Below are 11,403 nucleotides of genomic sequence, written 5' to 3' on the forward strand. Positions count from 1 at the left end.
ATAATATAATTTTAAGATTAAATAATAATAATAATAACCACCCTTTAAGATAATTTGTTCTCCATTTTGACATGCAACATCTTCTAGGACATAGAGAGTTAGAATTTTACAGAAACCAATTGATAAATACATCTTTTATTTTAAATAATTAATGTGATAAAAGAAAATTTAAAAAAATAGATTACAAAATGGGAATGAGTAATAAAAACCCTTCATTTATATATTTAGTCTAGTTCCACATATGAAATTTAAGAAAGATAAAGGTGTACGTAATTTATTTATTTTCCGAGAAGATAAAAAATTTATTTTCGATTATGCATTATCTAAAAAATTAAAATCTTGGATAAATAGGAGAAAATACAGTACTTCTTTTAATTTTTCTTAAAGAGATATTTTCCTACTACAATGTCATATATAAACCAGTTTGGCACACTATTAATCAAGTGCTTAATGATTTGATTTTATATGAAAGATGATAGCTAGGCTGGCAGATTTGACAACATATACTTCAAATTGAAATTAGAGATAAGCAATCATTTAAAACCTGAATTTGATTAACAACAAATTAATATATTTGTATTATTTGAAAAAAAAAAAGATTCTGGAAACTTAGTTGGCTAAAATCAATGGTTCAGCTGTGCAGAAATTTTGTTTGCAGTAGGGTAATCTCAATTAGGACCATCATTGCTGTTTGGCAAGTGGCAACTTAAAATTGGGACCCTTGCCAACCAGCAACAGCCAAACCTGAATTTATTTTGCTTGTTTTGTTTTGATTTTGAATTTGCCAAACAAGGATCTTCTTGTACCTCTGTTATGTAAGCTACTAAAATAGAAGTCCTTTGGTTTAGTTACAGGTTAACTATAACTATATAGGAATTAATAATGAAGAAATTTGTATCATGTTTACCTCAGTTTATATGGTATTATTTGATTTTACACGATATTTTAAAAAAAGAACTTTTTAGATATTTACGTAGGTTGTAAATTATTTCGTTAAAGATATAGGAGAATTTTTAAAGTTGAATTATTGGGATAATGCACAAGTATCCCCTCAACTTATGTCCGAAATTTCAGAGACACACTTATACTATATTAAGGTCCTATTACTCTTCTGAACTAATTTTATTAATATTTTTCTACTCTTTTCGGCTTACGTGACAATATCTTGTGGGTCCAACGCTGGTTGACTTTTTTCTTCAAGTTAGTGTCACCTAAGCCGAAAAGAGGTAGAAAATTACTTATAAAATAAGTTCAGAGAGTTAATAAGACCTTAGTATAATATAAGTGTGTCTTTGAAATTTTGGATAAAGGTTAAGGAGATACTTGTACATTTTCCCTAAATTATTTAAAGATTGATGTTAAATGAAATGAGACAGAAAAATAATATAATGATGGTAAAATAAGCAAATGCATGTTAGTTGATTGTATTGCATGTATTGACTAAAGTGGTGCTTAGTATCTTCGTACCAAACAATGCATGTTAGATGAAAAAAAAAGTTATTTTATGTTCAGATGAATTGCACATTGTATTACATAGGAGATAGTTTTCCAGTCTCATAAAATAGAACTGATATTATTTTGCATTACACAATTTGAGACTAATTATTAAATTAATTTACTCATTTTGACCTAAAAAAAATATATTTCATGAATCGTAATTCAAGTTGTTGAATAGTTGGTCATAACCTAAGTAAAAATGGAATTGTGAAGCATTATATATTCTATTTATTTGCATGAATTATAACTCAATTTGGATTTATACTTTATTGAGAGATGAATTGAGAGATGATTGGTCGAATGCGACTCAATTGAAATGACACAAAATATCATGTGGTTTCTAGCTTTGCAAATTACAATTGAATAACTAGATCTCAAGATTTGAAATATCATTGTTTAATTTGCTTTTCCAAAAATATTTTTTAGTGTTACGTCACTGAACAAGTTCACGTTATTTTTTTTTTATTGATGCATGCCTTGATTCAGTGTATTGTTTCTTAATTCTTTAGATATATATACTACGTCAATCAAGCAATTTGTTATACAATAATTACGTTATTGTGCATTTCAATACGTATATTCTTAAATCACGTCTCTATTTTATATCATTTTAAAGTTAAAACGGATTATATATTATTCTACTACTTTTTGATAGGCGATGCTTGCCACTCAAGTCTATATATTTTTCTTTCTTTTTTCCAATTACTCCAAAATTATTGGAAGTTCCCATAAACATTTTACCTCTTTCCTATTTAAGAACAACATTATACTATTAATAATTTCCAAATTTAAAATCCAATTTTCCTTCTTACACCACCACCTAAAATTGGTAAATAAATATTTTTCTCGATTGTTGAATGTAAACAATACAAATCATATAAAACCCCTAGAAATTATACATTAACAATCCCAAATTTTACTAACCAATAAAAATTAAATTCATCTTCTTTTTTTCTCTCCCAACGTCATCATGACCACCATTAACGCCGTCAAGAAAACTCAAGGACGGAGGAAAATTGCAATCAAACCGATAGACAATCAAAACAGTCGGCACGTTACTTTCTCCAAACGCCGTTTAGGACTTTTCAAAAAAGCTAGTGAACTTTGCATCTTAAGCGGTGCAGAAATTGCTATACTTGTACAGTCATTAAAACGACAGCGTCTCTTCACATTCGGTCATCCTAGCCCCGACGCCGTCATCGACCGTTACCTCACTGGAAAATCAGTATCTCCCGGTGACGGCGATCAATTCAACTTGCAACAGAGTAATCAGTATTATTCCCAGATTTGTAGAGATCTGGAATTAGAGAAGCAGAAGAAGGAGAATATTGAAGAATCGAAGATGGTTAATAATGGGGGATTTTGGTGGAACGAACCAATTGATGATATGGGGATTGAAGGACTTGAAGAATTTATGAGTGCTTTGGAAGAATTGAAGAAGAAAGTAACAATGAGAGCTGATGAATTGAGTATGATAAATGGGTCTTCTTCGAATTCGACCATGAAAATAGCAAGATTTGGGGCTGAAGATCAATATTTTAATGAATCAATCGATTATTGTTCTTCCATTGTTCCTTTTGATTTCAATCAACCAGGAGATAGACAATTCTGAAGCAATTAGCACTAATACTAAACCATGATTTAGCTAATTATTAACTAAACAAGTACTAGCATTTTTTTTAGCTGTTGCTTTCTTTTTCGATATATGAAAACGCCGAAAATGTCCTTAGACTATTTTGTTTGATTTATTATTTTATTAGCGGTGATATTGTAGATGAAATTGCTCTCGATTTGAGTTTCTAATATGAATGAGAAAAAACCCTAGAAAGAAAGAGTGTTTTATTATTAATATAAGTTTAACTTATTTTTAATTCGTGAAATATATTTTGAATTTATTAGTATTATAATATTAGTAAATGAAAGAAATGCGAAATTTATTGACAATTAATAATGATAAAAAAAAATATTATATCGATTCATAAGGGCAATCATTTGCTGTTGCTTTTATAGGCAACAAATACACAAATTGAGAACTTGAAAAACTCATAGTAAAGGCCAGCTAGTGAGATATTTGCTGGCTTTTAATTAATCAAAAGAAATGGGATCATCATATCATAGGTTGCGATAGAACGGTTAGTATATTTTTTCATTCATTTTTAATCGGGACGACTAGTATAAGTAGCCCATGCTTAAGATTGAGCATTCCAATGAGAATCTGAATTAATCAGACCATAGCATTGAAATTAGAAAAATGTGGATGAATCAAAACCAAGGTTATGGTTATGAAGATTATTTGAAGCATTCATGTTTCTTGGTGGCTTGATGTCATAATTGTCAAAAATCCCATTAGCATTAACACCAAAAAAAGAAGGATTAGGAGTCTCATTAACCATAAACTTGTTTGCTTGATTAGTAACATTTTTTTTCAAAACCTCCATTGAATCCTTTAATTGTTCAAGTTCTTGCAAATCAAGTTGATTAATAGGAGCTTCCCACCAATATTGGCTTTGACTAGTTTTCCTCATTTGATCAAGTGATTCTCCTCTTTTCTTCTCAATTTCAACCTCACCAAGAATTTGAGTAAGTTGTAAATTGAGCCCACGAACACTAGCATTTCGATGAGCCTCAACAAGTTGAATTGAATTATTCGCGATTGGATTATTATTAGAATTAGCTCTTGTGAGGAACCTATCGATAATAGACTCAACATTAGGGTGACCAAAAGAAAATACTTTTCTCGCTGGAGAAAAAACTATGATGGCTATTTCAACACCACATAACGTGCATAGTTCACTAGCTTTCTTGAATAGACCAGAACGACGTTTTGAGAAGGTAACTTGGAGGTGATTCTTGACCTCTATCTTGGCAATTTTGATCTTTTGACGACCCATACTAGGTTTTTTTGCCATGGCTGAAACTTTATATAAATTAGAGATAATATTTTCTTGAGTTTTTTTTAGTTCACATTGAGAGTGAAAAGTTTGGATTATTTAAAGGTACTTATATACTATACTCTCAAACTTGATGTATGTTTTTTTTACAATTATTTCTATGTAATGTGTTGATTTGGGAGTTAGAAAATCTTATCATATTAATGAATAAATAATACGATTACTCAATGCACCTTAGTTGGCATTATAAAAACAGTAAGACATATTATTGTTGTTATAACTTGTGAAAGTCAACATTTTCTTTTCTTTCTAATAAATGGAGTATTGAGTTTATTGCTAATTTAATCAATTGTCAACCCTTCTATCAATTGATGATTGTTTTTTTAAAATTAAGAGATAAGAATTATTTTAAAAAATAAATGATGGTGAGTCATGAGAAAGGAGAAATATATTCCATAATTTGATACTAATTTTTTTATTTTTGAGTTGTAACATATAATTAAAGACAATCATGTTTTTCATTTTACTTTTGAGTTGTAACCTCATTAAGGAGAAACCATTAATGATAATAGTTGGATAATAATTAATAGTGTCTTAGCTTGAGAAATCAGGTGGTAATAAGTTGAAATATTTATGAGTTATGAATCATAAAAGTTAAATAACATATATAGATTATAAGATAAGAAAATATCAATAAAAAAAATGTGTGGGAATATGGGAATTTTCATGAAATAAATTGTAGTTGAATCATACACCGTTACAAATAATAAAGTAGCATTTAAAAAAAAAAAGAGAGGAAAATATAACATATTTCTTAAGATGGATGGTTCTAACTTCTATCATACACTGTATATTCACTATCATTTAGAGGAATAAATTAATCAATATGCAAAGTAATATATTATTAGCAAATGAGATGATATAATAAAATGTAAAGGTCTGAAGAATGAATGAGTTTTTTTATAACGATTTTACAGAAAATTTCTTAATTATTTTATGCTGTTTTTTATTAAAAAAACTATAGATGTCAACTCTAGCTTGAATACATCTTTATCATAACTTACTAAAAGTGGTTACACAATCACGTCATTTATTATGTATAATAATGTGATGATAGATTAATTTTTTTATATAAACATGAATAGGTAATTTGGTAAAACTAGTAACAACTTTGTCATTATTAAGAGTAAGAAAATCTTCCTACTATCAGTATAGAAAATTTTAATTCCTTAAATATGGATATTACCTAATCCCCCAAACGGTTCATATTGTAATATTTATATTTTACATTTTAAATTTAATTTAAAGAAATGCATCAATAGATTTATATTATCAGTCAGTCAACTTTACCTGTTAAACTTAAACATACATAATATGCATCAGGGGCTGTGGGTGCACGAACACCCATCAACTTCGAAAAAGGAATATAATAGAACGTGCACGTGTAATGTACGTTCAGTTGTTCTAATTTGCTGGTAGAAGTGAGGAAATAAATCTTTGCAATTCCTAGGTTTAATCCTGCATAATCTTCAAGATTATAAATTCAATTTTTAAGGAGGATTATCATCTTTTGAGTGACCAATAATATAAAAAGTTATTTCCAACGTTAACGTATATATGAACAAAGCTTTCAACTTTAACTTATTTAATCAAGACGATTTTATATGTAACTCAATTATCCATAAAGGGGATACAATCTTTACAAATATTTTAGGTCGGACAATAGCTCATAGGATATTAAAGAGTGAATGTTCGTTATTTTCCTTTAATTTATAATGTGTAAAATGATAATTTTCAATTTTATAAAAAGTATTGAATTATTTTGTGTCATTAGAGAAAATTCTAGACTATAATAATTCTATAAAGTATTAACTAACAACAACATCAATATATACCAAGTGAAATCTCATAATTTATTTAATCAATTATTAAATTTTATTATTAAGCTTATTAATACTATAATTTATAACATTAAACGGTTATGTTAAGGTCACATATTTGTCTCAAAAACTATAGCTTTGTCCTATTTAATTTTGATTTTTTAAAATATAAATTGTTTACTTCTCTACTGTAGATCGATATTTTCATCAAAATAAGTTCTTCAAACATAATTACTTTAACCGATTTGACAAAAAAAAATAATCAAGGGACAAACAAAGATTAATGTAGAACAAATTTCTCATTGAAAATTGAAATCATTGTTCATTATTCACTTTGGATTGATAAAAAAAGAAAAAACCCAAACGACGACAATACCCTAATTTAATAAGCATATTGTCTATACGCTTGGTCGATAAACAAATTGCATAGTATCATAAACAAATATTTAAGACATTACTCGAATATATAATAAGACAAATAAACTATTACTTTAGAATCGCGATCGATGTGATCAACCTCTTGACCTAAAATTGTATGTAACCTTTGTTGATTAATAACGTTAACTCATGGAAAACTTGTATGCCCACCATTGGTTGCCATAGAAAGTCCAAGCCCCTTCATATTTTTGACATCTCCATTAGAAGAAGATGATCCTCCAAGAAAAAATGTAGGTGCATTTGAAGCCTCAAAAATTATTTTTTGCATTTGTTTTGTAACATTTTTCTTGAGTTCTTCCATTCCCAATTTCAATTGTTCCAATTCACCATGTTCAAGTTCATTCAATGGACCTTCCCACCAATTCTTTCCAATTTTACCCTTTTGAATTTTTTCGATTTCAACCTCGCGTTTTTTCTCAAACTCTAATTGATTGAGAATCTCCGTGAGTTGTGCGTTCAATTCGCGTACATTTGCGTTTCTATGAGCTTCAACAAGTTGACAAGTTGTAGAAGAAGAACTCGTAGGGTTACGAGTAAGGAAGCGATTTACGATAGAATCAACATTAGGATGACCAAAAGAGAAGACTTTATGACCTGGTGAAAAGACAACAATCGCTATTTCAACACCACAAAGGGTACAAAGTTCACTAGCTTTTTTGAAAAGACCAGAACGACGTTTCGAGAAGGTAACAAGAAGGTTACTTTCTTTTGACATTTTGGTCATTTGGATCTTTTGCCTACCTTTACTCATTTTTTTTGCCATGGCAAGGCAAGCTAGTAGCTAAAAGAATAAAACGTAATTTCTTACTCATTTGTGTGGTAAGAGAAACCTATATATAATGTTTATTTGTTTTGTCCAATTTTGGATAAATGGCTGAAGAATAAATTCATGGATTTTGTTACATATGTGGTTTTTGTTTCCATTTTGGTCTATGATTTGAGTTCACAATTTGGGAAACAAAAAAAAAATTCATGCCTTTTTTTTTCAATGTGCTTAGGTATTCATGAGTCAAAATTCACTGAATTTCTACCATATTGAACGTGAAAAAATGGAGAGTTCCAAATTTTATTTTATTTTTGATAAAAATAATAATAATAATTAGCTTACTGTGTTTGTTGAGAGTGAAACTGGCTTATTGCAAGGCTATCAAGTGATTATTCTCTGAATTTCGACTAGCAATTATTGTGGTGAAAATGGGGGTGGGATCTATATCGAATATGATCGATTGATTTTAGATACTTTGGGTGACTAATTGAGAAAGTTCGGACACATGCAATTGATTTGTGTAGTCAAAATAAAAGTTAAAGAAATGAAAGACCTTATATAAAGAAATTTTTAATCTCGTAATTTCAATATATAATTTTATACGTATATCTTTAGATTATTTTTAGTCAAATCTCCCGTACCCATATATTTTGAATTTCGATTTATACCCTTAAATTTTAAAATTTAGATCATAAAAAATTTAAATGCACCATATCGAATAGCACCACTCGAATCCGAGTAATTAAGGTTGTAAGAGGTCGTTTGATTACTGTAAATACTAATTGTAACTATTACAGGATAAATATTGCCCCTCAAATTACTAGTAGCTTCAATTGTTTGAACTTCGTGCATTGCGATTTTTGATATAGTACGATTTTTGATATAGTACTAAGATAAGCTACTCAATCATATCGTATCATATATTTATATAAAAGAAAATTATAGATCCGCCTATTTGGCATCACCATAAGTAAGAATTTTCTTTTAAATTTATTTATTTTCAAAATTAACATTCCTCTTTCATAAAAATATGTGACTTTTATAAAAAGTTGCGAGCTTTTTCATAAGTTGTGACTTTTATGAAAAGTTGCGATTTTAATGAAGAGTTGCGACTATTGTGAAAGGTTGTGAACTTTTTGAAGGGTTGCAACTTTTTCAAATAATTGTAACCTTTATGATAAGGCACAATAAATGTTTCTTCACGCTGCCCTTTGTTGTCTATAAACAGAGGGATTTTCTCTCATTTTAAAACAATAAAAATTCTGATCTTCTTCTCTACTTCCGCGAAAAATATTTGTGCGTTTTGCTCCTATTGAGTGACTTACTGAGACTACTGTTTTTGTATCAATAAGTTGGTGAATAAAATTACTACATCCTGAAAGGATGTAATTCTTTAAACCTCTGGTATTGGAGGAGAATAGTTTTCGTAAGGGGACGTTGTGCATTTAGTGGACTCGATTTTTTCTTTTCTATCTCATTCTATTTTTACATATTCTGGTATGTTTTTTTTACACTCATTAATTTATACGAATGATATTAATTGTCGTTTTTAAGTACATGTTTTAAACTCTATTGTTTATGTTTCTGAAAAGCTATTGTCTCCGTTATATTGAACATATACACATATAGTATATTCATTGTGCAGAAAATAATTACTGTAGAACTTAAAAGTGCTATATATAAGCTTACAAATTATCTATTTTTACACATATGAAATTTCTCACTTATCAATTGAAGAAATTCATTATGCAAGTTCGAAAGTTATAATTGCTTAGATGTTTAAGCGTAATTTTTTTTTTGAATATGTTAACAAAATTTAGCATTTTCTCCTAAGACATATATCATAATTGTATAATTTATACAATTTAAATGTTTATTTTTATTAGGAAACGCCTTTAAATTGTATATATATTCTTATTTTTTTTCTTTATTAACCTTTTAATGTTGATTAAAGAACCAATGTTTTATTATTTCATAAAATAATTGATTAATTAGATGTTCTTGAGTTATATGATAATGACAAATGAAATATTGCTAATATTTTTTAAGAACCTATTTTTTATTATTTTTAATATATGAACATTAATAAAAAAATTATTTACAAATTTAATGCTATTATTCTTTATGACTGCGCAAAACGCAAACAGTTTACCTTAGTGTCTTATCATTTGGAAAAAATTAGTAGTGTTTTAAAGAGAGAAAAAAAGTTTGAATTTTTGAATTATATATTATAACTGATGGGGGGAAATTTTATGATATTAATATTACAAACGCCTACAAACATACAAAAAGAAAATGGAAAGATTATACCAAATTGAAAAGCAATACCAAAAACATAAACAACAACTTTGTTACAGTGTAATCATCTCATCGTCAAAAAATTTAATTAGGATAATAAATAAATCTTAATTACGATTTAAATATATTCATGCATGAAATGAGGCATAATAGTCTGAGGGGAAATATGAGCTCAACTTAGAATTTTTCTCTTTCGGGAAGATTAGAGTTTAGACCTAAAATGACCTTGTTTTCTATGATAATTATAAATAATTAGGGCTCTGAAGATTAAAAGTACAAGGCTAGATTTCTAGTGGATTATACTATAATCAATCGTTAATTTTAAAAAGTGATAATTTTGCCTACAAAATCAATCACGTCTTTAATTTGTTGTCACTACGTACATAAGTTCTAGTGCGATATATGATAATATAGGCATACCACATTTTTTTCTAGAGGATTTGTAATATCTTGATATGTTTTGATAAAGAAGAGATTGTGTCATGCAATTCAAAGGATAAAAATCGACATGACAATGGACTAATAACATAACGTATATAATCGAAATTATTTAACTCGACTGAATCATAACTGATGAACATGATATGATGAACACAACACTTAGAATAACTTAAACGACAAATGAACATATATACATTCGACTGAGTCGTAACTGACGAACATTATAAGATGAACACATAACTTAGAATAACTCAAACGACAAACGAACATTCGACTGAATCATTATTGACGAACATTATAGGACGAACACAACATTTAGGATAACTCAAACGACAAATAAACCTAGACACTTAGAAATTCGACAATTTGATGATTGTTGAACTAGTGATTGGGAACTATGGAAGAAGTAGATCCAATATCCCTATTAGCAAAGGGTGCACCAACATTGAGTCCATATGAAGAAGTTTCCCTAGCACAATTAGGAGGAGTCAAAGCACTTCCAAGTGTGCGGAATGGGAATGCAATATTATTTAGCATTTGTTGTTGATGTGCCACTTTTTCAACCTTTTGCTCTAGATTTTCCAAGGCCTCCTTCAAGTGTTGAAGTTGGAATAAGTTAAGTTCTTCTATAGGAGATTCCCACCATTGACCATTAGCTCTCCTCCTAATTTCTTGTAGGGATTCTCCGCGTTTTTTCTCCATATGGAGAACCCCCTCGAGATTCATGAGCTTCGTATTGAGCTCACGAATACCAGCTTCTCGATGAGCCACGATTAGATGATTGTGGACATCGTTATTTGGTAAAGGGAGGTCCCTCCCAAGGAACCTATCCACCAACGTTTCTACATTGGGATGACCAAAGGAGAAAACTTTATCACCAGGGGAAAATACCACTATGGCAATTTCAGCACCACATAACGTACAAAGTTCGCTAGCTTTTTTAAATAAACCAGCTCGACGCTTAGAAAACGTAACTTGTAAGTTACTTGCATTCTTCATTTTCACCATCTCAACCTTTTGACGACCCTTGCTAACCCTTCTTGCCATGTCTAAACTATTACTTAATATTTGTGAAACTACGAAATTGTGATTTTTGGTCTTTTTACACTGAGAGCTTTATATAAGAAAATTATGTTTTAAAATAACTTGGGGAGCCTACAAAATTTATGTTATTTCCTTTTTTGTGAAGGAT

At 29.1% G+C, this 11,403-nt stretch overlaps 4 protein-coding genes across 4 annotated transcripts; 1 reads left to right on the plus strand and 3 right to left on the minus strand.

Annotated features, from left to right (window-relative positions):
• The first annotated feature begins 1,867 nt into the window (after positions 1-1,867).
• LOC101252236 (agamous-like MADS-box protein AGL62) lies at positions 1,868-3,351 on the plus strand. Its single transcript, XM_004231329.5, has one exon. The coding sequence runs from the start codon at positions 2,468-2,470 to the stop codon at positions 3,107-3,109; it is 642 nt and encodes a 213-aa protein (XP_004231377.1). The 5' UTR covers positions 1,868-2,467; the 3' UTR covers positions 3,110-3,351.
• Positions 2,319-6,484, minus strand: LOC101252538 (agamous-like MADS-box protein AGL62). The gene has a single exon (XM_069292940.1). The coding sequence runs from the start codon at positions 4,404-4,406 to the stop codon at positions 3,741-3,743; it is 666 nt and encodes a 221-aa protein (XP_069149041.1). The 5' UTR covers positions 4,407-6,484; the 3' UTR covers positions 2,319-3,740.
• Positions 6,485-6,833: 349 nt separating this feature from the next.
• On the minus strand, positions 6,834-7,469 carry LOC101252829 (agamous-like MADS-box protein AGL62). Its single transcript, XM_004231331.4, has one exon. The coding sequence runs from the start codon at positions 7,467-7,469 to the stop codon at positions 6,834-6,836; it is 636 nt and encodes a 211-aa protein (XP_004231379.1).
• A 2,983-nt stretch (positions 7,470-10,452) lies between these two features.
• On the minus strand, positions 10,453-11,281 carry LOC101253140 (agamous-like MADS-box protein AGL62). The gene has a single exon (XM_004231332.3). The coding sequence runs from the start codon at positions 11,256-11,258 to the stop codon at positions 10,593-10,595; it is 666 nt and encodes a 221-aa protein (XP_004231380.1). The 5' UTR covers positions 11,259-11,281; the 3' UTR covers positions 10,453-10,592.
• Between the last annotated feature and the right edge of the window lie 122 nt (positions 11,282-11,403).

The sequence above is a fragment of the Solanum lycopersicum genome, chromosome 1 (genome assembly GCF_036512215.1).
Source record: "Solanum lycopersicum chromosome 1, SLM_r2.1".
NCBI classification, from domain to species: domain Eukaryota; kingdom Viridiplantae; phylum Streptophyta; class Magnoliopsida; order Solanales; family Solanaceae; genus Solanum; species Solanum lycopersicum.

Excerpts from the sequence above, each read along its gene's own strand:
- LOC101252236 (XM_004231329.5), top strand. The coding sequence starts at position 2,468 with ATGACCACCATTAACGCCGTCAAGAAAACTCAAGGACGGAGGAAAATT.
- LOC101252538 (XM_069292940.1), bottom strand. The coding sequence starts at position 4,406 with ATGGCAAAAAAACCTAGTATGGGTCGTCAAAAGATCAAAATTGCCAAG.
- LOC101253140 (XM_004231332.3), bottom strand. The coding sequence starts at position 11,258 with ATGGCAAGAAGGGTTAGCAAGGGTCGTCAAAAGGTTGAGATGGTGAAA.
- LOC101252829 (XM_004231331.4), bottom strand. The coding sequence starts at position 7,469 with ATGGCAAAAAAAATGAGTAAAGGTAGGCAAAAGATCCAAATGACCAAA.